This window comes from Tiliqua scincoides, chromosome 14, assembly GCF_035046505.1.
Source record: "Tiliqua scincoides isolate rTilSci1 chromosome 14, rTilSci1.hap2, whole genome shotgun sequence".
Classification (NCBI taxonomy): domain Eukaryota; kingdom Metazoa; phylum Chordata; class Lepidosauria; order Squamata; family Scincidae; genus Tiliqua; species Tiliqua scincoides.
The window spans coordinates 9,041,682-9,068,697 of NC_089834.1; the positions used below are offsets into that span (position 1 = coordinate 9,041,682).

Genomic DNA, 27,016 nt, shown 5'->3' on the forward strand with positions numbered 1-27,016 from the left:
GCTGGATCCGTCATGTCCCTCTGTGTCCTGCCCCAATGATCTCAATATGCCCAGCTCACAATATGGAAATATCCCAAGATGCCCAGTTCACCCACAAGGCTCTTCTCTGACCAAAAGATATCCCTCTCAGAGAACAAGCTGGCTGTGGTATGGGCCTCCAAGGGTGAACAGAAAGTCATAAATAAAGGGCAATAAACAAATAAGGATGAAAGGGTTAGGGGAAAGGGATGAGTTAGAGTACCAGACCCTCTGTAATGGATATCTCTGTAAACAGATTGCCGATGCGTATCTAATTGCCCTCCTCAGATCAACATCCTGAGCTGGTAACACATGCCAAATGTTTTTGCCTGTTGGTCTCTGTTACTTTTCCCATGGATGTTTTCCTCTTTGTGTCCTATTGTCCCCCCTCCCTCATCTAAAAGACCCTATAAAACCTGCATCATTGTAATCCTTCGGGGTCCTCCACGTGTGTGTGTGTGTGGGGGGTCCTGTTTGCAAACGAGTAAACGTTAGAAGTCCTTTGAATTCTCCTGTCATCTGTTGGTTGCCTCTCCAAAAATCCAAAGAACCGTGTGTGTGTGTGTGTGTGTGTTCATTCGGGATCAGCAATCCCCACCCTTTTCCCACCGCTGCTGGCAGAACCTTGCTGGTGGCCAGTCTCGGCTGAACTGCTGCAGAAATGTGGCTTGACAGCAGCTACATCTGTGGCTGTGCAGGAGCCACCACAGAGGTGATACGCTGGTGCCATCCATGAATAGGAATAGGCCTTTAAATACTCCCTATTCCCATCATAATCTTAACAGCTGCAGAAGAACACCATCAAAGCCTCTAGAAAAGACCATGCACTGGGGAGAGGCAGGCCAGTCGCTCTTTCACTGAGAAATATCAGAGGAGCACCACTTGAGAAAAGTTGCACAGAATGCTCCAAAAAATCATGCTGACCTTGCAGCATTCCTAACCCTGCTTTGCCTGTAGGGAGGCTGGGGAGGGCTATCTTGTCCATCTCTGAAAGAACAGATAGTCATTGGACAAAGGATGGGTGTCTGATATTTTCTTTGGCTGAGGGAGGTTGGAAGGATGAGCCAAGGGTGTTCTTGCCTTATGATTGGCTGCAGAAGCCTAGGAAGGGGGAGGGAGGTTTTTCCCTGGACAATGAGGGGAGAAGGCAGGGGGAGGCAGCTCCTAGGTTGGCAACCTTCAGTCTTGAAAGACTATGGTATAAGCCTACAGCACCTGGTATTCCCAGGTGGGCTCCCATCCAAGTACTTACCAGGCCTGACCCTGCTTAGCTTGTGAGATCAGACGAGATCAGGCATGTGCAGGGTAACAGTTGCAGCTCCTAGCTGTCCCAGATAAATTCATGGCATGGCTCCAGCAAGCCCACTGAATGATCGGCTGCAGTGGGACTACTTCTGACTAGAGCTGCCAAGGATTGGGTCATCCTGGTAAGTCTCGCAGCTGCTGCTTGTGAACCTCCTCCCTCTTACTGCTTCTGTCCCCACTCTCACACAGTCCCTCCCCTCCCACCCAGTTTACTGATGGGATGGGACAGCAGGGGACTACGAAAGGAGAACTCCAACACACACACCCTGGCAGCAGCCCTGTTTTTTCCACGGTGGGCTTTTTAAAGGGGGCAACTTGACTCGAGTCTTTTAGAGTCGCAAAAGGGTGACTCGGCGACTTGGAAAATGCCAACGTTATGACTCGTTTTTGAATCAAGTCACAAGGGGTGGTGACTCCAGATTCGACTTGAGTCAAGCTGTGCTGGACTTTCCCGACCCTGGTTCTTGTACAGTTGGGGCAGAAGGGGGGTCCCTGCTCTCACTGGCTGCTCAGCTGGGATTGCCACTGATTACACAGGCAAGCCCTCCAGGGTACAGACCCAAGGTCCATTCCCAAAGAGGGATTGGAAGCAGCCACAGCCAGAGGAGGAGGTTAAATCATCCTTCTCCTCAGCCTTTGTTCCCATGGGTCACAGGCAGCAACCCCCAGCAAGCTGACTACCCTCTTCCTAGTTCCTCATTGGTCGCCAGGGAAATATTATGCACAGATGCCTCCTGCCTCTTCCTGCCCAAATTCCTGTTTAAGTGCTGCTGGTTTCCCTGACCCCTGCTTTATTCTCTCCCCATTGGGTTCTACAGCTGCGTCGTCACTCAGGGACAATGACTGATGCTGGATCATTGGATGGCAGGGTTAGCCAAGACCCTAGGGGATTGCCAAGACCACCCCATGAAACGATTTCTCAAAGACAGTCTCAATGGAGTTTTGACCTAACTGTCAAGAACCAGATCATTCTGGAAATACTTTGATGGACAACTAAGGAAAGCAAGCTTTAGAATTGGAGAAAATCTCACTGAGAATGCCTTTCTAGAGCTGTTATGATGTACCCAGGTACAGTATGGCTGTATATGGATACACCATTCAAGTCTGAAACCTTTATTGGCATTAAAAGAAAACAAACAGTTACGCAGAACAGTAACAAAGCCAGCGCTTGACTATATACCGAGAAGAAAGGAAAAATCACAACAGCAAATAGAAAACAGGCAGAAAATGAGAAACTATATAAATCAAGAGGGGAATTTTAACTTAGAAACAGTGGAAAGATAGTCCGTTACAACATTAGTGATAGTCACAGAACTATCACTTAATAAGACAGGTAGAGGATCAGCAGAAGGACCAGAAAAAGAAGATAAAATAGGAATCAAGAGAATACACCATTCTATGTAAATGACTGTAACTGGATTCAGATTTCATATCGTCAATTTATGTACACACTGTACACAGATTGTACAGGTCCAACCTTGTTTGTTATACATGGATATTTTATACATGGATTTGACTCAACATGAATGGCCACTGCAAATGAGAAGGAATGTGCTGATCCCTGAAGAAGGGGAAAAAATCCATCCCTTTAAAATCACAGTTTAAAAAACTGCTTTTTACTGTTGTAGAGAGACAGTCATGCAAGTGATTACAGGTACAACCTAATTATCCACAGATTTTTCACAGAGGGAGGGAGGGAGAGAGGGAATCCACAGATTTTTCTATCTCAAAGCCAATGAGAAGTACCTGTAGTGTTTATGCAGAGGCACTCTTTGGCTTTAGTGAACATGGCAACAGGCAGGCAAACCTACCCCCCCCCCCCACTCAAGGCAAACCTGAGTGAGCCGGTTCATGAGCTGAAGTCTGGGAACAAGCTAAGATAACATTTTCTAGAAGCGTTCATAGCTTTGGAATGTGTTGTCAAGGTACCGTTATCAAGTAACCGGGAGTAAACTGGTAGATTGTTGCAAAAGAGAATAAAAGGCAGCTAGGAAGCTTGTGAAAACGGCTTTCCTCCCTGCACTGAATCTTGAACCTGTTTCTTGTCTCTTCATTGCTTCTTTGACTCCTTATTATATTATATCAGTCATTGCTACCAAGGCTCAGTAAAAGCAGCTTTGCTTCCTGCACTCAACTTAGAAACCTGACTTCTGTGTCTCTTAATTTCCTTTTTCTCTCTTCACTGCTTTCGCTCCTTGCACACTTTCAAGCAACCTGACCCAGTTTGCTTCCCATATCATTGCTACAGTACCCTTTAAATGAAAGGAAAACAGTCTTTAATAATGCGAGAGAGGGCAGCCAGCTGACAATCCAGCAATCATTCTCTCTCCAGGATTCACTCGTCCCTATGTGAAAGCATGTGAAGGAAGGCTAAATGGCAGTGATGATCACTTCCTCCATTCTTTCCCCCTCACTGAGGCTCCTGGTGAAAGGAGGGATTGCTGCCTCCTAGTGAAGCCTAAGCACCTGGAGAGAGACTGATTGCCTCTCTGTGCACTACAAAAGATCAGCAAGGCTGTTTTTAAATCACCAGAGCAAAGGGACTTAAACTGATTTGAGTCAGTGCATTTTTTTGCCATCCAGGTGAGTTCTGGGAAAGGAACCCTCAAAAATAATGACTCAACCTGTACTTCTGTTGAATAGTATGTATGAACAACTGGACCCAGAAACAGAGTGACAATTTCTTTAACTTGGTACAGAGATGTACCAGGGAATAGTGCTATGTGAACAGACCTTCACTGTTTGAGTGTGTTGCATGGATGTACAGTTGAAGTGATGCTGTTGGAAGAAGTGGGTTTATCCAGTGCTAACAAAATAAAGGACCCAATTCTATCCAACTTTCCAGTGCCACTGCAGCTACGCCAACGGTATGTGCTACATCCTGCTGTGAGTGTTCATCTCTGAACACCAGCTGGAATGCAACTCCTCTCTCTCACCAAGGGTGCTCACCAGCTGGGATGGTTCAGCTTGTCAACAGTGTTTTCTGCAGTTCTCGGACACTTCCAGTTGTCTTGAACTTGCATCCCCAGATGTTTCTTCAGGCAAGGGTTGCAGCTCTAGTCCTCAGTCAGACCTCCCGCTCTTCAGGACAACACTAAGTCCCATGTGGTGGGTTAGCTTTGGATGCAGCAATGCATCCTAGGAAACCTGTAGGTCAGCCTTCAAGATACCATGTAGCATGGAAAAATCTAGTACAAAGACTCAGTTCAAACCACGAATTATTGTGAATTCCGGGGGGTTGGGCAGGCGTACGTTTAAATTTTCTGCATTTTTAGAGCAAAATCAGTGAGACAGGTTGTGAGATTATGGCATGTCTTTGTAAGCTAGAAGACTTTTGGAGTGATGGGCCAGGGATGGTCACTGGCAGAAACAGGGTGCGGGACATCCCCCCACCATCCAGTTCATCTCCTTCCCAGCCCACGATTTGAAGCTGCCACTTCAGCCAATCTTGTTGGTGGGCCAGCTCTGGGCACAAGGCAGTTATGGGGACACTATATCTTTCCTTCCATAGATGACAATGCAACTTGAGGTGATGAGGTGAGGTGTTGCAGTGACCCTTGGGGGAGCAACCAAAGCCCAGGGGTCAGGTTGCTGGATATAGGTGAGAGAGCAGAAGCCATGAATGGTCAGACAGAAAATCAAGAGACAGCAGACATATTGAGGGTTGAGAGTGCAGAGAGAGAGAGAAGCTGATTCTACTAGCCTCCTCCTGCGTTTTTATTGTACTTGCAACATTAACAGCTACATTCAGTTCTCAGATAAAGCCACATTAGAATCTCATACAGGGGTGAGAACAATGGGTGCTTCTTCACAGAGTGCTGTATCAGCTATTGTCACACTTCAGCCTGGGAACTAGCATTCCTGTCGGTTTGCCAACAAGGGAGGGTTTGCCCGTAATTGCCATCGCACCAAGGCTTTCTGTGTGCTTCTGCTTAAGCACTTGAAAATACCACATTGTCCCCCTTTTTATTTATTTAAATTTTGAGATAGCATTTCATGAAATCAGTGTAGGCTTTGTTAGCCAAACAAGAAGACTTTAGGTTGGCATTGTGGGGTCATAACACCATGCAAAATGGACATTGGGATTTCACCATGAATTACATTTACATTATAAGACATTGCATCATGAGCTATGCAAACATTGGGAAAGTTTAAAAACTTGGTTACATACTATGCACTCCCTTAAGGGGGGTGCTAAATGACTATCTTTTAACACAATTATAAAAAGCAAAAACAAACATAAAAACAACAACATTGAACTTTTTATTAGGGGTTCTTGGTTTACTGGATGTCTTCAGGAAACTTTAGTGCCATGCATCTTCGTTTCTGTGAAAATAAACAAAATAGCAGAACTTCGCTGCTAGGTTATTAATGAAGCTTGCCTTTTCACTCTGGGTCCAACAATTATGTATAAAAGCACATGGGGGGTGAAAGCACATTATATTTGCATTTAAGACAGGGGGCTTCTGAGCCTGCTAAGGTGTTGCTGAAATATATTTTAGTGATCTCATATCCCTCATTTTTTAATTATTTAAATAGAAAATTTGTAAGATGCACTATGTATGTGTGTTGCAAGGTCCAAGATGCCATAGGAGACACGCTTAGGTTTGAAAACAAACTGAACAGGCAGAAGTGGTGATTATTCTTAGGCCTTTAGTTGTCTAAACATCTTAAGGGATTATTTTTAAGCATTGAGAATAAGGGAACATTTCTAAGCATTGAGAGAGTGTTAGAGTTGAGAGTGAGTGAAGTCATATGAACATCTTAAGGGATTCATGTTTAAGCATTAAGTATGTGTGTGAGATTCAGAAGTGAGAAGAAGAGAAAAGCTTGTATGTGTGTTATTACAATGTGGGGTTCTTTCCTTGAAACACATACATTTTTTACTGGAGACAATTCTGTTGTTCCATCTTACACATACAATTATCATATACCTCCTGCAGTCAGCAAATGGCATTGCACTTTTAATCACAATGACCTCATGTCCCATATGACTTACTTTGTATGACTTTGTATGACTTACTTTGGCCTTAGAAATGCAACATAACTGTTGCTAAAAACACTATCTTTTGCACTTTTTGTGAGAACTTGATCTTTGAACTGGCTGTGTTGCTTTTTTGAACTTTTTTTTTTTGATATAGTTAAACCACCACAACTAATTTAAAATATTATTATCTGCCAGTTATGTATGCACTAAAACTGGTTTGAAATGAAGAATAAGAATATAAAGAGAGCTGGTGTGAATACTGTTATGCATGCTTGTTGCTCTGAAAAATATTGGATAGCTATTTACTTATATATGAAGTCTGAGCTTAAAACTATGCTGCTGAGCCTGTGTGTTAAAAGGAAAGACTAATTTTTAAAAGCACACAGGACAGGGAAGATTTTTTTTTTCCTGTGGTTTGAAGATGCTTTCAAACCGAAAAGTTTTTTGTAGTTTGAAAACAAAGGAACATTCACTGTGTTTGTATTTTATCTATTGTGTTGAGAACACTGGGCACACAGCCAAGTTCAGCAATCCGTTTGACTTTTAGTTTTGAACTTGCTTGGACATTTAACTTAACATACTTTCTAACATGTGGAAACCAAAAGAAGGCTTAAAACAATGAAAACAGGCATATATACAGGTAACAAAAGAAAGATCAATATGGCATTCTTGGCTAACTTTACAAAACAATTGTTTAACTAACATTTTATAAACTGATAAATAAAAAGGCATGGTATCAGTATGGAATTAAGAAACATATAAGAATAAAACAAAAAGGCCTTAAGGGCTTGATTAGAATTATGGGACGAGAGAAAAAATTTTTTGATGGAACAGAATGAGACTAGAAAATCATTTTCTGATGAAACAGAATGGGATCAAAAAATCTTTTTCCTGATGAATTTAAACTATGGGATCAGGAGAAATTTTTTGATGAAGCAGAATGGGATCAGAAAATCGTTTTCTTGGTGAATTCAGGGAGGTCCTTTAAGGGCCTGATGAAAGCCTTTGGATCAGAAAAGGTTTCTGATGGAACAGGATAGAATCAGTCAAAACTATGGGAACAGGGAGACTTTTAAAAAGCCTGAATAGCTTTGTTATTACCTTTACATAAACATCTTTAAAAAAAAAAGGTATAACTCTGACTAAAACTAAACTAAAATACGATTTATCTGGTGTGCTCCCTGGGGCATTTGGTGGGCCGCTGTGAGATACAGGAAGCTGGACTAGATGGGCCTATGGCCTGATCCAGTGGGGCTGTTCTTATGTTCTTATGTTCTTAGTTTGACTTTAAAGTTGTGATTGCTGCTGCTGATGGACAAAATGGCTGATGGTTGCCGTTCTGAAAGGTGTGTGGAATGAGAAACACTGAAAAATTTGGGAACTACTACAAACTAAGCTGAAAGGGAGGGGTGAGTTTAGCTTGTCAGTAGCAGTTTGAGGATCAGAACTGGTTTTACTGACCTTTCCTTTGGTATGTAACTACTTTAGCAATGGGGATTGAGCATCTGACTGGTTTTAAAGAGATTTGCCTGTGTTACTTGGGCAAGTTTAAAATCTTAACTCTTTGTTTTTTATAATGGGTAGAGTGATTGTTAAGACTTCTTGACTTTGAAGTCTTATCGCTTGTTCCTACTTTTTCTAACAAGGAAAATGATGGCTTTTTAATAGAAAAACACATTCTTTGAGAAGTTAGATAAAAAATAAAGCTATTCAAACATCTGTGGGGAAAATAGCTTGTGTTGCAGGATTTTGACCTTTCTTAAGGTGGTCAAACAGTAGTTTTAACAATTGTTACAAATGTTGCTTTCAATTGTTGCAATTACACTAAAGTTAACTGTCGGGGGACTTTTAATTTAGGTGTTGCAGGTACAACATGAAATAATAGCACTTTATACTCTTTATTACAAATAAAGTGCTTGTGTTTGCACCTTTTTTGATACTATATAACAACTAAACTGTTATGAAATTTAAGGCAGGTCTTATAAGAAAAAAGGATTTACTTGGGAACCTGCTATTAAAATCTATATGATAAATGGCTATAAGGCTCAATTTACGCTCAGCTGACACGAAGTTGGGCTATTTAACATGCTTTGGGCTGTTTAGCATGCTTTTGGAAAAAACTTAGCTAATGATACTTCTGGCTTTCTTTTTAAGTGGTTGGAACGTTACTGAGCTATACTGCATTCTGTGCAGGGGTTTTTAGGGACTTTCAACCATAGGGAACTAAATGATATGTATGTTTTAATTCTCTAGCATCTGTGCTAGTGATGCTGTTTTTAAATGTAATCTGTACCTCTTTTGGCACAGAATGGAGGAGAGTTTTCCGTTTTTTGACTGTTTGCCTTTGGGCATTCTGACCTTGTTTTACAGGGAAAACTATGGACAGCTTTAAAGACTCTTTTGCTATTAAGTTTTTTGATGCTATTGCATTTTGAGCCATGGTTTCTATATGGGATGGCTGCTTGTTTTAGCTGGGTTGGTGCAGAGGAGGAAAAAGAGAAATATAAGCTGATATATAGTCTGGCGGAAGAGGGCTTGTAGCACTGTTTATTTCCTCTGACTGTGTTTGCAGCTCTACTTGTAGAGCGCAAGTTTGGATGGTAAATTAAGTCTGTGACCTCTTGGGAGGAAACATGGTGCTGAGCTTTGCTAAAGAGAAACAGTAAATCATTGCTGCGGTATTGATAAGCTTGTACCTATACTTACCAATGCTATACTTACCTGGATCCTGAAGTCAGGATGAGTAACCTGTGCAAGGCGGGTAAGATAGCTGTTGTCGTGGCCCCTCTTTCAGGGTCAGACGAAACGTGACCCCTGTTTCAGGGTCATGTGAAGCAATGAATGGGAAGCAACCTGAAACAGGCTACTTGATATAGAAAAGAGTATAAAAAGTGTGTAGCCGAAGGCTTGTACTATTTTTATACTTACTTAAGTACTTATGCTTACCATTGGGATCTCGAAAGATGAATGAGCTCTTTAACCCTTGCCGGGCGTTGATAAGCAATTTTCTTGGCCCCACGGGCTGGGCGCCTGATGTAGCAGCACAGAATGCTGCTTTGGGAAGCACCCAAGGCTTTTTGGGGCCTTGGTGCTTGATGGGAGACACACAAGACTGTACCTTGTTGCCTGAGGGAGAGTGCTAAAGAGAAGCACTCTGAGGGTTTGACAGTTAGAATTGGAGCAAGTCAAGGCAATGAGTTCGGAGGCAGAGGACAGGCCGTTTGATCAAGACCACCTGGCTCTACTATACTCGCTCATTGCAGAAAGTCTCTGCCTGCTGCGCCAGATGTAGCAATAATGCTACCTGGGAAGCAGCCCGAGACCCCGGAAGTCAAGGATTGCTTGATGTGGCGCAGAAGCCAGAGCAAGAAAGGATCCCCATTTGCTGTGCTAGATGTAGCTGCGAATGGGGAACAACAAAAAAAGTCAGGCTGCTAGAAATAAGAAAAAGCAAGGGTTCCTATGCCAGGGTGCCAGAAGTCTCTGTGCCATTGCTAGAAGTTGCAGAGGGTCCCTGTTGTTCCCAGGTTCAGATGAAGCAATGAATGGGAGCAGTCTAAAACAGGTTGCTGAATAAAGCAAAGCAGAAAGCAAAGCAATTTGTCTGCCATACTTGGCTGGCCCACATCTGGGCACCTAGCATAGCCACAAAGCTGCTGAGAAGCAAATAGACCTCAAAATCAGATGCTTGTAAAAGCAAATGCAGTGAGAAGTCAGAGAGACAAAAGAAATCCAAAGGTTGCGACGCAAGGCTGCTTGGAAAACACACAAGGCTGTAAGAGTGAGGCTAGAGCAATAGAAAGTCAAAGCAATAGGTGGGAGGTAGACAGCGGACAAGCTGTTTGAATAAAAAAAAACAAGACAGCCTGTCTACTGTACCTGATTGTTGCAGAGAGTCTCTGTCCTAGGAGCAGAAGTCTCTGTCCCAGGATTAGAGGTCCCTGTTCTAGGATTAGATGTCCCTGTTCGAGCGCCAGATGTTGCAGTGACCCTTGGGGGAGCAACCAAAGCCCAGGGGTCAGGTTGCTGGATATAGGTGAGAGAGCAGAAGCCATGAATGGTCAGACAGAAAATCAAGAGACAGCAGACATATTGAGGGTTGAGAGTGCAGAGAGAGAGAGAAGCTGATTCTACTAGCCTCCTCCTGCGTTTTTATTGTACTTGCAACATTAACAGCTACATTCAGTTCTCAGATAAAGCCACATTAGAATCTCATACAGGGGTGAGAACAATGGGTGCTTCTTCACAGAGTGCTGTATCAGCTATTGTCACACTTCAGCCTGGGAACTAGCATTCCTGTCGGTTTGCCAACAAGGGAGGGTTTGCCCGTAATTGCCATCGCACCAAGGCTTTCTGTGTGCTTCTGCTTAAGCACTTGAAAATACCACAGTGAGGAGAAAAATGACCGGGGGAAATGGTTAAGCCTCTCCCTATCCTTCTCTGCCTGCCTGCTTCTACCCAACTTGTTACTGGTAAATGTCTGACCTTGTCATCGTTTTTTTTCTTAAAGTCATAAATATTACCAGTAAATGCCAACAATCACCACATTTCTGATCTACAGGCATGCTTCCGCACATAAACAACACCATCTTTCAGTAGTGCAACAAAGTGTGTCTTTAAAGGGCATAAAGAAATAAAGACGGTAGGATCGAGAGATAGAAAGCAGTTGGAGTGAATGGTCTGTTTGACAGGAGATTGGTGCAGTCGGGATCACAGAAAACTGGGTTGCAACATGCCAGAGGACCGCACCAGACACTGAAGTGTGTCTAATAATAACTCAGCTCTTTATTGCACACTGGAAAACCCTGTGCCTAAAACCTTAGATTAGCGAACAGCAAAACAACCACCCAGCACAACTTATCTGTAGACTATCTCTAGTGTTTAAGGGTCCTAGGACTGTTCAGGCACCTGTGAAGCTCATACAAGCCAACTCCTCAGTACACATAAACGTAGCAAAACTGAACTTAGTTCCGCAATTTTCTTCCGTGACCTTTCTTATCCTGAGGCCTCCTGGGCTTAGCTCTTAAAGGGTCAGTACACCACACCATGAGCCAACACTGCAGATCTTGTGATCCAGCAAACCAGACACAAACCCCATATACAAACCACGCAGAATAATACCCATACCTCTTCTTTTTTTGTCCTATACAACAAACCTCACATTTTTCTGCCTGCCTAGGACTCTAAAACTAAGGGGACTGATGAGTACCTGGCAGGCTGAACATATTCTATATTAGTTTATATATTATGTAATTATTGTTGTCATCATAGTGCCTTTTTAAAACATCACAGGTAAGTAGCTTGGGCTTATTCTAGCTCCCTTGTGCTTAACCATGTCACATTTCAATCTCTGTTAACCTGATCCAGGTTCTGCAGAGTGTAGTGTGATAATGCCCTGAGCAGAAGAAAATAAAATAAAGCCTTGACACACAAGTAGAGTTTCTCCATGCTCTGGTACAAAGTATAAGAAGAAGATTTGAAGAGGAAAAGAGGAAAATGCAATGCAGATCGAGCTTGATAATCTTGGGTGTGCTTGAAGACTGCTTGCTTGTAATTTTAAATATTCCTCTGCCTCAGGCAATGTGGGGCTTTGAGGCAGGAGGGCAGGCAGGGATGTGCTGGGAGCTGAAATGCTACAAATGGGACAGCATGCAGGTCCTGCTGGTTCTAGAGCAGAACAAGGTCAGCCTCTCTGTCAGACAGGGAGATCTGACAGTTTTGGAAATCCTCTTAAAGGAAAGCAAAAGATCTGTTATTTCCTTCTTCTGTTTTTACCATTGTTGGGCCCCAAAGAGTTGATAGGCCTTACTAGGCCTCAGTAGGAAGGATGGAATGTCAAGAGAACAGATATGAATTCCTTAAGTAAGACAAGCAATGGGCAAAATTATGCAGGGGATGGACAGAGTGGATAGGGAGATGCTCTTTACACCTTCACATAACACCAGAACCAGGGGACATCCACTCAAGTTTCTGGAGGAAAAATCCATTACGGGGTACAAGCCATGATGTGTATGCGCAACCTCCTGATTTTAGAAATGAGTTATGTCAGAATGCCAGATGCAAGGGAGGGCACCAGGATGAGGTCTCTTGTTATCTGGTGTGCTCCCTGGGGCATTTGGTGGGCTGCTGTGAGATACAGGAAGCTGGACTAGATGGGCCTATGGCCTGATCCAGTGGGGCTGTTCTTATGTTCTTATGTTCACATCTTGCAATTCACACACAATACTGCTTGGTCGATAAGACAGCAGGAGAAAGGTTCACATGCCTCCTATGTGACCAGCTCGTGCAAGTGAGCATGATGGAAAAGTACTGAGTGAAGATTGTCGCTTTCGGGAAAAGGGGCATTACTTTGTGCTTTGGGGAATTATGTCGTGCTGCTTTGTATAAATTCTTGCTGCCCCAAACCCCGGAGCTTCTGAAATTCTTGTCTCCAAGGAGTTGAGGCCTCAATAAACCCGTGCTTGCTTTTCACCTCATTGTTGTCATTTGGCTGTGCAACACACCAGGCTGTGCAACACAACAGAACCACTGATTTGGCCTGACCTGGGCCTACCTTTATGGCAGCAGTCAACACCATGGGCATGAGGAGGTGCCACTTGAACGATCTGTCTGGGCATAAAAGGTATTCGGCTATTTCCAGGGTAAAATGAAGAAACGTTAAAAATCTAAGATTGGTAAAGCCCTCGGGTGGATCTCTCCTGCAAGGGCTGCCTCTGTCCCAAGTTAGAGGGATGGCAATGTGGGAGGAATGTGTGGGAATTAAGAGGCTACAGCATTTGAGGCTCTTCACTCTAGAAAAAAATGATGCCTGGGGGGGGCCATATTGAGGCATACAAAATTATGCAGGGAAAGGATAGAGGGATGTTCTTTTCCCTCTCACACAACACACGAACCAGCAGACATCCCACTAAAGCTAAATGTCCGGAGAGTTAGGACAAAAGAAAATATTTCTTTACTCATGGTGTAATTACTCTGTGGAACTTCTTGCCACAGCATGTAGTGATGACACCTGGCCTCTGTGCCTTTCAAAGCGGATTGGACAGATTGACCTTCCTTATGAGGATCCTTCCTTATGAGGATCCTATGAGGAAAGGCTGCGGTGTTTGGGCCTCTTCAGCCTAGAAAAGAGACGCCTGAGGGGGGACATGATTGAGACATACAAAATTATGCAGGGGATGGACAGCGTGGATAGGGAGATGCTCTTTACACTCTCACATAATACCAGAACCAGGGGACATCCACTAAAATTGAGTGTTGGGAGGGTTAGGACAGACAAAAGAAAATATTTCTTTACTCAGCGTGTGGTCGGTCTGTGGAACTCCTTGCCACAGGATGTGGTGCTGGCATCTAGCCTAGACGCCTTTAAAAGGGGATTGGACAAGTTTCTGGAGGAAAAATCCATTATGGGGTACAAGCCATGATGCGTATGTGCAACCTCCTGATTTTAGAAATGGGTTATGTCAGAATGCCAGATGTAGGGGAGGGCACCAGGATGAGGTCTCTTGTTATCTGGTGTGCTCCCTGGGGCATTTGGTGGGCCGCTGTGAGATACAGGAAGCTGGACTAGATGGGCCTATGGCCTGATCCAGTGGGGCTGTTCTTATGTTCTTATGATGGAGGAACAGTCCGTCACAGGTTATAAGCCATGGTGGGTATGTGCCACCTCCTGGTTTTAGAAGTAGGCTACCTCAGAATGCTAGGTGCAAGGGAGTTGGTGACAGGATGCAGAAGTCTTGTTCCGTGTGCTCCCTGAGGGATCTGCTGGGCCACTGTGAGGTACAGGAAGCTGGACTAGATGGGCCTTTGGCCTGATTTACCCCCCACAATGGCTTTTCAGCAACGGCTCAAAACAGTTCTGTTTCATCTGAGGTTTGGGTGTCTGGTTGATATCTGCCCTCTGCGCCTCGCTAACAGTGCCGTGGCTTGGTTGCTTTCTTTCTGGACCAAATAGTTATTCCCCGCCACCCTTAGCTCTACTGTGTGTGTGACTGCAATGACGTTGTTTTACGTTGTGCATTTTATTGTGTTGCAGACAGCTTGGGCATTTGTAAAGCACAGCAGAGGGCCTGCACCTGCAGAAGATGCGACTGGACTTGAGTTCAGGGGTCTGTAAGTTGAATGTCCTTCAGCTGAGGACTTATCTGTACCTTCCTTGCTTTGGGCATAGACAAGTGCTTAGGCCAGAAGAAACACACAACCTATCACCTGTTCCCAGAGCTGTTGCTGTTGTGCGAGAAATATTGTTTCAGGTGGGGACAAAATAAATTCACAGAGTTTGGGGAAGGCAAGCACTCTTCCAAGTCTCCCCCCCCCGGCCGCTAGAAGATTGTAGCTCATTGGTAGGAGCACTTACCTTGAATGTGGGGAGGCTCCTGTTTGCTCCTTGGCACCTACAGGTAGTCGGGCAAAGACTCCTGTCTGATACACTGGACAGCTACTGCCACTCGGTGCTGAGCAGAATATGACCGATTTCTGGACTCAGCATGGCAGCCTTGAATGTACTCAATGGAAGGACAAACTTCCCCTATTTGAGTAAGGGTGTGTGTGCTAATAAATAATAATAATAATAATAATACAGGTATTTATGTACCGCCTTTCTTGGTCATCAGATTTCTCCTCAGACTTTATTCAAGGTGGGTTAACATAGGCAGGCTGTTCTAAATCCCCGTAGGGAATTTTCCCAATTGAAGAAAGGTTCTATCTTTCAAGAACCACAACATTTCAGATGGATCTTTCTGATCTGGTATCACATTCTGGCCTCCGGTTTCCTCCCACGCAAGCTGACAAGCAGCTCCTTCAACTCTCACATGGAGGGCAGCCAAGACGCTTCTTCGCTCACACCAAAGAGCAGGTGGAATAGCTCGGCTCGGCTTGTCAGCTGCTTCAAGGTCTCACCATTCACGGTGCCGGTGGCCTCGAACTGGCGACCTGCGGGTGTTATCTTCAGGCAAACGGAGGCTCTACCCTCTAGACCAGACCTCCTGCCTTCCTAATGTAGTAACTGTTGATGGGGCACCTCTGTCCTCACAAGTACATGGAAGCAGGAGGCACATATTTGAACCTTATGGACTGATAGCAACTTCAGGGAAGCATGTTTAATGGGACAATAATGCTGGGGGAAAGGTCAGCCCTTCCCATCCCACCCTTATTCCATTCACATGCAAACTATGCCTAAAGTGAGGCACAAACACTGGGGAGGTTGAACCCTAGTGCTTCCAAAGTATGTGCTCTCTCTCTCTCTTGCCTTCTCCTTTTACCTGATGAAAAAAAGCTTCTGGTTCTCATGCCCGCAAAAGGGATTGGGAAGCGTTTGGGTCTTGAAGAGAGACCCATAGGAGCTGCGCATGATCTCCAATGGATGGCAACACAATTTCTCCTCCTCTGCCATGCATCCTGCTTTTGTTTTAAATGCAACAAATAGTTGTTGGCATCCTTCAGTCTTGGGAGACTATGGTGTCACGCTCTGAATGGTGGTTCTGGAACAGAGTGTCCTCTCCAGAGCGCGAAGCCTGGGCAAAGTAGGTATGGAGGATAGGCTGTTACCCAGGCAGCAAATCCCCCCTCTCCACGTCGCTGAAATGGTCCAATGGAAAGGCAGAAGCCAATACGGTTGGTTCCAGCGGCGTCGCAGGAGTTGCCAGAACGTGACTGTGTTCAGCCATGAACTGCCTCAGGGACTCCGGCTCCAGATTTTGCCTCGAGGTTGACTCCTGAAGCCTTTTCCATAACTGGATGTAGCCACAAGGCAGTGGAGGTTTGGGATCAGAGTTTTCCTTCTCTCAGATGAGCTGCCTTCCTAGGCTGACGAGTCCCATCTACCTGGTGGCTGTTTAGTCGCCTCTTACGACAAGTACAGCCAAACTGAGGGCCTGTTCTTATCCCCAGCCCCCAGGGGTAGCAACAAATAATAATAATAATAATAATAATAATAATAATAATAATAATAATAATAATAATAATAATAATAAATGACAACTGTGGCTGTCAAGCGCAACAAGGTAAAGCATGTTATGAAGTATCAATTCCAAGGAGAATATATTTAACTCTGAGGGACACTTAATGACCCATTCAAAACACTTTATTAACCCATTTTGCCCAGCCCACAGGTGTACACATTTGGTCCCTGCTGCGTATATGCAGGGCAGAAATGGCTTAAAAGGAGAACAAAAATCCTCACGGGCACTTTTTTCCAGCTTTGCAACACAATCCTTGAGCTCTTTATAACAGGAGCGGGAAGCAAGGACTTAAAACCAACACAATCTAGTTCAGCCACGTGGCAAAAATTTGAAACAGCTACTCAGTGTTAAAACTTTTGGTTGTCAAGTCAGGTGCTTATCTTCAGACAAGAGGTGAATGTTTATTCCCGTTCTCCCTTTGTTGTGGGGGGAAAAGGACGCAGTGACTCACTGAAATGCACTCCGGTTGGGCTAACCGTAGATGCTATTCCATGCTGAGAAAGCAGCTCCTGAACGGACAGAACGACACCTCTCAGGTCCTGGGAACTGAAGTGGATCTCTGGGATGGGAGGCTGTTTTTCCTCTTCCAGAATCCCCAGCGCGTGGGCCACAAGGAGGGCCTGGACGAGCAACGAGCTGACTGCTGCGTGAACTTTGGGACAGCTGAGGGCCTTCAAGCACAGACAGGTGCTGTTGTCTGAAATGCAGGAGCCACAATCAAGAACAGATACCGTCACATGAGCACTGTGGACATTCTTGGTGCCTCACACTGGGCGTGCAGAGCTTTCCTCCGCTTCAAACCGCTGGCACAAGACCTGCTGGTGCCTTCAGCCAAATGTTGCCCTCCTTACTAGGTGATGTGCCAGCCTTGGCTCCTTGGAAAAGGAAGGGGAGGGAATGGGGGGGGGGGGGAAATAACAATTCTGGGCACAGTGGTAAAGCCTTACCGTTCAACTGCAGCCTTCGTTCTTTGTGCCCAGACTTTGCAGACTGGGCAGCCACTTCTGCAGCACAGTGGCCTAGAAGACTCTGTGCCCATATTTATGGGGATGGGGGGGGAGTGGCTGCCCGGTGTGAATCTCTGCAAAGAAAGGAGGCTGCGGCATGGAACAGTAAGTCTATGCTTTTGCCATGCCATGCCCACAATAGTTATGCAGACACACTGGAACTGGGTTGTTGGCTGGAGTTTGGCAGCCCTTGCTAGAGCCCAACAATTTTCAATGTTTTTTTTTCTTATGGCACACTGACCTCTATGGCCTTCTCTATGTTCTTGACGTTTTGTGATGAGTCTTCTGGGTCCTGTTTCAAGGGTAACCGTCTGTCCCTCTTTAGGGTTCGGGTTCTGCTCTTTAACGCTAAAGGCCAGAGCTGATGGAGGGACAGACAATTAGTTACTACAGACAGTTGCCCTGGAAACAGAGCCACAGAACCTGGGAGAACGTTTCAGTGATATTCAACCGCCAGGCTCCCAACTTCTAAGGCACACTGGTTGAAAATGGCTACTCTAGGCCGCTACTACTGTCCTCCTCACTTCCTTTTCCAACCCAGGAAGTAGAGAAGTGGGCTGCTGGAAGTTGGGGCCTGTTGCCAGCTGCCTCCCGACACCAGCCCTGCCCGATTGCACCTCGTGTTGCCAACCTGGTGAACCTGAGACCCTTGTGAGACACCGAGCACATCAAATGCACTCCTCTTCAGCCTTCACTGCTGTTATTTGAGAGTCTTTAGCTTGGTGGTTTATCCCTCCCTGCTGCCGCTGCCGACATCTCCCCTATCAAACCAGAGGACTACACACCTTGGCTCCACCAGTTCAGGCAATGCTGTAGGCTGGACCAGACCCCGGGCCCAGTGGTTTCTAGCCAGCTTTGTATCTGCCCCCAAAGCTTCGGAGAGGCAGGTGCTCTGGAAAGCAGCTGGAAGAGGAAAGGGAACAACGTTTGGGCGAGGACTGCTGGCTCTGCGTAAACGTTGGGTTCGTCCTCCTTGTACAGGCTGACAGCTCTGAAAAGAGAGTGACAGCAAAGATACCAGATCAACAGACATGCCTGTATGTTCATTCCACCCATACCCCCATAGACAACATCTCTTTCTGCTGCTCACCCCTTGGTCTCCAGCTCTGTCAGGGCGCTGCTGAGATCCACTGCAGGGAGATGGTGCACCAAAGAGGCAAAGGTTTCTGAGCAGTCCCAAAACTTTTCCAGCAGGAGCTGAAGAAGGCCAAGCAGCCCCTTGTTGCTCTGAAGCAAGTCGCAGCTGCTTTGAGGCAGAGCCCCAGAGATGTACCACAGTTGTGATGCGAGGCTGGCAAAGATGGAAGCTTCATGCCTCACTTCCCGCTCCTCGTCTTGCAGCAGGCTGATGGCCACGTCGATCAAGCTGAGGAGGTGACAAAGGAAGCAAAATTGATTTTGCAGGTGCTGGAAGAGGGAGATCAGCTTTTAGGTCAGCCATGTGGAATTGAGTACAAATCCCAGCCCAAGTGACCGGATTACATTGTAAGTCATTCGTTAAATACTGAAGTCATTAACTAACTTCCTGTTTTTAGAGGAAACGTATCTCTCAATGCCAGGGTGCAAAGAAGCAGCAATGAGTGCACGTTGGGGAAGTGGGGTGTAAATAAATAGCACAGTATGAGGCTGTGGAACTCAGTGCCACAAGATGTGGCATGGGCAGCTTCAAAAGGGGACTGGATAAATTCACAGAGTGGCTGTGTGCTATGTCTGGAGCCACTGGTAGTCTCTCCCCAGCTGCAGGGGAGCCACGGCACAGAGGGGAATCTGCCTTTCTCTCCTGCTTGCGGGCTTCTTGGAGGCAGCTAGAGGGGCCACTTTGGGGAAGCAGCAGGCTGGACTGGATGGGCCTTGGGCCTGATCCAGCAGGGTTATCTTCTCCATGCTTTAACTGCAGGCTCTCATAGCACAACAAGGACAAGCTCCATACCGCACTGCTGCTGCCCGAAAGCACTTGCTGGGTGATTCCTGGGCTTTCCCAACCAAGCTTGCTCCACCCAGTTTCAGGGAGGTTGCTGCAGCCATCCGGCGCACCTCTGCAGAAAGGGGACTGCTACATCTTTCGATAGCCGCGCACCAGCGCACCAGCGAAGCAACATCTTCAAAGCTGTCATAAGAGAGAAAAACTATAGTCAGTTCTCGTGATCCACTAGGGTTAGGTTCTTGGAAAACCTAGTGGATACCAAATCACTGAACCTATGGGGAAAATGGGGTTAGCTTCCAGGGGAACCCTCTTTACCAAATACCAGGAGTCTCCAAACCCTGGCCTGGGGGGCCAGATGCGGCCCACGACAAGCCTCTATCCAGCCCGCAGTCAGCCTCTTGTCCCCTGAAAGCCTTTGGCCCACTCAACTGTCCATGACCAGTGCTGTGCTCTAGTGGTGTCTGGAGGGTGTTCTGAGGGCCAGGGAGGTTGAATGAATGAGCCCATTCATTCATTTATGTTTCATCTCTAATTTATTTATTTAAATTTTATTTTTTTTCCAGCCCTCAACAGCACGCCAGATATTTGATGCGGCCCTCTGGCCAAAGCGTTAGGAGACCCCTATCATACGCTCTCTGAACCTGAAGTCTATGGAGGTGGCTGATAGTGAGGGCTCATCAACATCTAACATCTGATGTTTCCTCCTTTGTGTTGAAGGTTGCAGTGATGGCAATTTCTCTGTACTGGTTCTTGCTTGAGTTCTTGAAGATTGCTGGCCCGCCAACGAGGCCTCAGTTCAGCAGTGGGAAGGGGATTGCTTCACCTTTCCTCCTCCTCCATCTGTCTCTTGGCTCCTCCCTAGGCCTGGGCAGGAGGTCTTGTCTAGAGGGTAGAGCCTCCATTTGCCTGAAGATTAACATCCACAAGGTCGCCAGTTCGAGGCCACTGCCACCGTGCGACCTTGAAGCAGCTGGCAAGCTGAAGCTGAGCTGTTCCATCTGCTCGGAGCGTGGGAGGATGGAGGCCAGAATGTTAAACCAGATCGGAGTGTAACACCTTGAATGTAGTGGTTCTTGAAAGAAAGAACCTTCTTTCAATTTGTAAAAATCCCTGCATGGATTTAATAAGCCTGCCTATGTAAACCGCCTTGAATAAAGTCTTGAATAAAGACCAAGAAAGGCGGTATATAAATACTGTATATTATATTATTATTATATTAGGCTTGCCTCAGCCCCAGAGCAATTCTCAGGTCGCCTTCCAGCGACCTCTCATCATCCTCAGGTTTCTGAAGATTCAGCTGGAGCCCCCAAGATGGTGGGGCAAGTCTGGAAGTGGACACAAATGTGTCTGACAATTCTCCATGGACCAATACCAATGCCTGTCTAATGAGGCAACGGCACTGTGGATAACGAGAGGTAGGTGGCAGTTTTGCCCCTTGCAGATATGTGAATTCATATATAAAGAGAACCGACTGTATGAGCAAGAGAACAAATCTCAAAACTTAGCTCACTTCTTTAAATCCACCAGATTCCATCATGGCTGTGAGGTTGGAAGATGCTTCCACGGCAAGAGAGCAAGTTCAGATGCAAATGGCCTTGTCTACTATCCCGTAAGAAGGCATAAGCATGTGTGGTCTGGGCCTCCCTGATCCCAGTGTGCTATACCTCTGCGCTTAACTGCATATTGGGAGGAGAGGGGCTACTGTCCAAACTGCCCCTTACCCAATTTAAATGCATTCAAGCAGTATTTTAAGAGCACAATGAGCATGGCTGGCAACCTTCAGTCTCGAAAGACTATGGTAGAAGCCTACAGCACCCGGTATTCCCAGGCGGTCTCCCATCCAAGTACTAACCAGGCCTGACCCTGCTTAGCTTCCGAGATCAGACAAGATCGGGACATAGTGTTCAGTATAGGGAGATGGTTGGCAACCTTCAGTCTCGAAAGACTATGGTATAAACCTACAGCAGCTTGTATTCCCAGGCGGTCTCCCATCCAAGTACTAACCAGGCCTGACCCTGCTTAGCTTCCGAGATCAGACAAGATCGGGCATGTGTAACAGTTCAGACAATCCACTACCACCACCCCCATGCAATTTTGAGCAGTGTAATGCTGTGCCGGGGGGATACAATCACTCATAGGGGGGGCAGATAGACTCTATCATCCAAAACAGCTCCTTCCCGTGAAACAGCCACGAAACATTGCGGCAATGCAAGAAGGGACAACAACAAAATGAGCTAGTAAACTGGAGAATATTATGCTAACTGGGGTATACAGGCTTCTTATATGCTAACTGGGCAAAGAGGCAGCTTTCAACATGGTGTCCTCTTAAATTTAGCAGTGGGAGAGCAACCATCCCTCTTTACTCCAGCATGCCATCTTTTCCATCAGCTGTTGCTGTTGTCCCTTCTGTATTTTTAGATTGTGAGCCCTTTGGGGGCTAGAGAACCATTTACTGATTTATTTTACTTGGTAAACCATTTTGTGAACTACTGCTGTTTAAAAGCTGCATATACACAGTGGTGTCAGTTAAGGGGTGTGGGGTGTGGGAGCTATACTGGGTGACTCACATGGGGGTGACACTGCTACTGGCCAACATTTTTTAAATCTTGGTACTTTCAAATGCCATCACGTTATATAACATTCAGTGTGCATTTTCATGCAGAATGCAATGAAATAAACCGCACTGGAATATCTCTATTCTATCAAAAGTTATAGTCAAAAACCCAGCAGTGGGTGGAATGTTGGGGTACCAGTATGCCCAATACCCAGGGCATTGCTCCACCCGCTGCAAGAGAGGAGGTCCATCATGGGGGGTGATGTGCTGGCCTTCCACACCGATTGACAGAAACCCTAGCGACATCACTGTATATAAATATTCTTAGTAATATCGCAAACCAGCCACAGTTCTGCAGGACAGTAGCATACAGATCTAAGAAATAAGCCACACTTTGCAGGCTGGAATCTGGTTCTTTATGTTTGAACATAAGAACATAAGAACATAAGAACAGCCCCACTGGATCAGGCCATAGGCCCATCTAGTCCAGCTTCCTGTATCTCACAGCGGCCCACCAAATGCCCCAGGGAGCACACCAGATAACAAGAGACCTCGTCCTGGTGCTCTCCCCTAAATGGTTTGGCATCACCATTCTAGGAGGAGTTTTCTTACCCTGGAGACAAGAGCAAAGCAACACCACACAGAGCATGACGGAAACAGGCTGGGCTGAGATCGTCGCTTTCCACCATAGAAAGCAGAATTTCTGTGCATTCGGTATGTGCAGGACCCATCAGCTGAAGGGAAACGGGCAAATTCCAAGAGGAAGGTTGGCTGTAGAGGTGGACAAAAGCCTCCAGGTACAGCTTCAGCAACTCGTTGTCAATCCTCCGTCTCAGCACCTCGCTTAATTTCTCCTAGTCAGTCAGAGGGCAAGAAAAGGGAAAATACATTCCGTTTTTAAAATTTTCTTGGTACAGTTGTAGGTATAGCAGGGCCTAGGAGAGCGGGGTAAAGGGGGTAATTTGTACCCAGGCCCAGGGTGAAAAGGGGGGCCATGGAGCCAAAGGAGGGGGCCCAGAAATTTCCTGGGATCTTATGTTTTCCTATCTACTCAGACTTGTTGCCTGCATGGGATGCTGGGGACACTACTGATGCCACATGGCTTGGTAGACCTGGGCTCTAAAGACTTTTCCAGGTGTCTCTACTCTCCCCCTACCCTGTTTTGCCCCTCCCTGCCTATTCTGCTTGCCTGTCACCACCCTCCCCCGCTGTTCACCCCCCTTCTTTGCAAAGGGGCCCAAAAGAAACTGTGTACCCCCTGATAAAATTGCTCTCAGAGGCCCTGTAGTTAAGCCCAACCAGGGGAGATATAGTCTGTAAAAAGAAACTGGCCCCTATGAATTCACCCTGCTGTTTCAGCAATAAATTTGGTGGTGGGCAGAGGCTGTAAAAATATTCTATTCAGAATGAGGGCAAGAAAAATTTCTATCACTCAGATTTAGCTTTTTAATCTGATTGGATGCTATGATGTCATCGTGCTGACTATGTAATCCCTGATGGGGTTGATCATGTAGCCATACACATTTAAAAAAAATGATGGGCAGCTGTAAGGAGAAGGGAACCATGAACGGGGACAAATTATAATGCCGTTGTACAAATCGATGGTAAGGCCACACCTGGAGTATTGTGTCCAGTTCTGGTCGCCGCATCTCCAAAAAGACATAGTGGAAATGGAAAAGGTGCAAAAGAGAGCGACTAAGATGATTACGGGGCTGGGGCACCTTCCTTATGAGGAAAGGCTATGGTGTTTGGGCCTCTTCAGCCTAGGAAAGAGGCGCCTGAGGGGGGATATGATTGAGACATACAAAATTATGCATGGGAAGAATAAAGTGGATAGAGAGATGCTCTTTACACTCTCACATAACACCAGAACCAGGGGACATCCACTAAAATTGAGTGTTGGGAGGGTTAGGACAGACAAAAGAAACTATTTCTTTACTCAGCGTGTGGTTGGTCTGTGGAACTCTTTGCCACAGGATGTGGTGATGGCGTCTGGCCTGGACGCCTTTAAAAGGGGATTGGACAAGTTTCTGGAGGAAAAATCCATTATGGGTTACAAGCCATGATGTGCATGCGTAACCTCCTGATTTTAGAAATGGGCTATGTCAGAATGCCAATGCAAGGGAGGGCACCAGGATGAGGTCTCTTGTTATCTGGTGTGCTCCCTGGGGCATTTGGTGGGCCACTGTGATATACAGGAAGCTGGACTAGATGGGCCTATGGCCTGATCCAGTGGGGCTGTTCTTAACTACAATTCCCAGAATGCCTTGCAGGTCTTCTTGTTATCAGGTGTGCTCCCTGGGGCATTTGGTGGGCCGCTGTGAGATACAGGAAGCTGGACTAGATGGGCCTATGGCCTGATCCAGTGGGGCTGTTCTTATGTTCTTAACTACAATTCCCAGAAAGCCTTGCAGGTCTCTTGTTATCTGGTGTGCTCCCTGGGGCTTTTGGTGGGCCACTGTGAGATACAGGAAGCTGGACTAGATGGGCCTATGGCCTGATCCAGTGGGGCTGTTCTTATGTTCAGAATGATAAAAGGGTCAAGTGTTCAGGAGGGTTTTTTTTTTTGGAGAGCATCAATGCTCTGCCCACTTTGGAGACCAGATACAAGGAGAATGGATGAAGCTTTCAAAACCAGCTGGGTGAATAGTGCAAGACAGATGGAGCAATAGTGCAAGACAGATGGAGCAATAGTGCAAGACAGATGGAGTATTTGGGGAGAGGGGTAATATCTACTGGGAAACCTTGGTGGGGCAAGCAACCATTTTCAGAGGGTTGAAAATGATTAGAATACAGGACATGGGAAACTTAGCACCATAACCCCAATTTAAGCCTCCTCCTACACAACTGAATTGTTTTAAAAGGAAAAGTTGGGGAATCTAGTCTGGCCCTCAGTATAATTTTGTCCTGTGACCTGAAAACAAAACTGGTCCATGCCTGAAGTGAGGGGAGCCATCATCTCCCTTTGCTGTGCAGCCCATACAAAAGCCACCTCCTCTGCTGCTGTGAATCAGCTTTCTGTAAGGCAGCTAATTAGAAGCAAACAGGAAGAGGAAAACAGAAGTGTTGTGAGGGGGAAAGGGCAGGGGCCCAGAGTGTCAACTGGGAGGAGACATTCTAGGTCACAATTCTTTGTCATCTTCCCCCCCCCCCCACCCCAAAGCTTCTGCTTTTCTCCTCTTGTGCTTTAAAATGGCAATGGCCAAGGGAGTAGAGGTGGTCTGGAGTCCAGCAGAAGAGGCAGGTTGGGTTGCAGGATGCATGGGGGTGGGTGGTGGGTCACCCCCTACTAATCCACTACTTCAGGTGACCTCATCTCCCAACCTCATTAGAGAGCTGCCCCTGGTGGAAAAGGTGCAAGACCATCTCCCCTCCATTAAAACCTTGTGTTTAAACCAGGCCTCACCAGTAGGGTTTGCTGCAGCACCTTACTGAAATTCAAGTCTTTGCTGCCCTCGTTTTCCATCATCCAGGTCAGGATGGCCATTTGCTCATCAGCAGTTCCCCTCTGCAGGAGCAAGCAAAGTTCACCGACTCTCTCCGGGCTGGCCAGTCTCGCTGCTTTGCTGCAGAGGAAATGGATGGAAAACTGGCGGAATGAAGCAAAACCAAGCTGGAAGAGAACCAAGAAAAGCAAACCATGTCTTTATTGGGGGGATATGCAGAACCAGAGCCAATGAAAGACCATGAATTGTTAGGATCTAAAATAAAATTGCCTGCATTGTACAGGTATGTGCCATGCTCAGAACATTGCGCAGGGTTTGTGTCACCCCATCTCGAAAAGGCTTATTGCATTTTCCAGTAAAAAGGAGAACCAGAAAGATCATGGGGTTGAAAGCATCTTCCCTGCAAGTAAGGGAGGGAACCTCCTAGAGCTCAAGCTGATGCGCGTTAAATGTTGCTCCCTTTTTACCAGGTGATGTGCCAGCTTTTGCCTTTATCCTGAGATCGGAGACGGAATTGGGGAATAGGAAGGGCAGAGCAGTCTAATGGGCTAGAGGGCCAAATTTGCTCAGTTGAGCCATGCATAGTAAACCTCAGATGTTTTAATGCCACAATATTTAAGAAGCTTTTGATTTCTTAAATATATCTAGTCGTCATGAACATTAAACGTACGCCTCAATCCAGCAGACTCTCAGTTTATACCTGGCAAATAATTATAAAGCTCGAACATACCGTATTTTTCGCTCTATAAGACGCACTTTTTCCCCCCAAAAAAGTGGGGGGAAAAGTGTGTGCGTCTTATGGAGCGAATACTGCAAAACAAACAAACAAACAAACAAACAAAAAAAACTCCGCCCCTGGCCCCGCCCCCTGCCCGCTCTGCTCGGCTCCGCTTCCCAGGAAAGCGTGGGTGGGGTGGCAGTCTTGCTGAGCAAGCCTGTGTGTCTACTCAGAAGTAAGTCTCAGAGTCACTGGGGCTCACTCCCAGGAAAGCGGGGGTGGGGTGGCAGTCTTGCTGAGCAAGCCCCTAGAGCAGGGGTGCTCATTATGTCGACCCTCGAGCTACCAGTCCATCTCCAGGCGAAATGAGTCAATCGCGGGCTTCTCTCCTGTCCACGCATCCCTAGGAGTGAGCCCCTGGCAGGCTTGTGAGCCCAGGGAGCGAGCCTAGGGAGTGAGTCCAGGGAGCCCAGGGACTGAGACGGGCTCCTCCCTGGGAGAGGAGGCGCTGGCAGGCTTTTCTCCTGTCCACTCATCCCTGGGAGTGAGCCCCATTGGCTCTACTGGGGCTGACTTACCTTTCCCCTGCTTTTGCACTGCTATGTATGGAGATCTGCGGCCCCCCCCACTTCCATCTGTTGGTTCTGTGTGCAAGGGGTTTTGCAATGGCCTTGCTGTGACGCCTATACAGAGATCTTACCTGCCCCACACTTTTCCCCTGCTTTTGCACTGCTATATATGGAGATCTGCACCCCCCCCCACTTCCATCTGTTGGTTCTGTGTGCAAGGGGTTTTGCAATGGTCTTGCTGTGATGCTTATACAGAGATCTTACCTCCCTCACACTTTTCCCCTGTTTTTGCACTGCTATATATGGAGATCTGCACCCCCCCCCCACTTCCATCTGTTGGTTCTGTGTGCAAGGGGTTTTGCAATGGCCTTGCTGTGACGCCTATACAGAGATCTTACCTGCCCCACACTTTTCCCCTGCTTTTGCACTGCTATATATGGAGATCTGCACCCCCCCCCACTTCCATCTGTTGGTTCTGTGTGCAAGGGGTTTTGCAATGGTCTTGCTGTGATGCCTATACAAAGATCTTACC

The 27,016-nt window shown here is 46.3% G+C and overlaps 1 protein-coding gene, 1 long non-coding RNA gene and 2 pseudogenes across 5 annotated transcripts in view; 1 reads left to right on the forward strand and 3 right to left on the reverse strand.

Moving 5' to 3' along the window:
* Positions 1–1,221: 1,221 nt before the first annotated feature.
* LOC136634884 (5S ribosomal RNA) lies at positions 1,222–1,338 on the reverse strand (annotated as a pseudogene).
* LOC136634420 (uncharacterized) lies at positions 1,309–26,883 on the forward strand. 2 transcript variants are annotated; one of them, XR_010793295.1, is made up of 5 exons: positions 1,309–1,445; positions 14,343–14,419; positions 20,725–20,806; positions 22,349–22,548; positions 25,225–26,883. It is a non-coding gene; the product is annotated as an uncharacterized lncRNA (long non-coding RNA). The 2 variants fall into 2 exon arrangements; XR_010793296.1 differs by lacking the exon at positions 1,309–1,445 and adding an exon at positions 6,893–6,950.
* Positions 16,383–27,016, reverse strand: part of LOC136634418 (tRNA (32-2'-O)-methyltransferase regulator THADA-like) — a 30,396-nt gene continuing 19,762 nt past the window's right edge. For 2 of the 3 annotated variants that reach the window (XM_066609938.1, XM_066609936.1), the window contains 7 exons: positions 25,158–25,364; positions 22,364–22,605; positions 19,204–19,380; positions 18,364–18,639; positions 18,059–18,264; positions 17,515–17,634; positions 16,383–16,963 (listed from right to left, as the gene is read on the reverse strand). In XM_066609938.1, coding sequence (XP_066466035.1) covers positions 16,668–16,963; positions 17,515–17,634; positions 18,059–18,264; positions 18,364–18,639; positions 19,204–19,380; positions 22,364–22,605; positions 25,158–25,364 — 1,524 coding nt within the window. In that variant the 3' untranslated portion in view covers positions 16,383–16,667. The remainder of the gene's footprint in view (positions 16,964–17,514; positions 17,635–18,058; positions 18,265–18,363; positions 18,640–19,203; positions 19,381–22,363; positions 22,606–25,157; positions 25,365–27,016) is intronic. The other variant, XM_066609937.1, reaches the window with a different exon arrangement.
* Positions 21,001–21,123, reverse strand: LOC136634878 (5S ribosomal RNA; annotated as a pseudogene).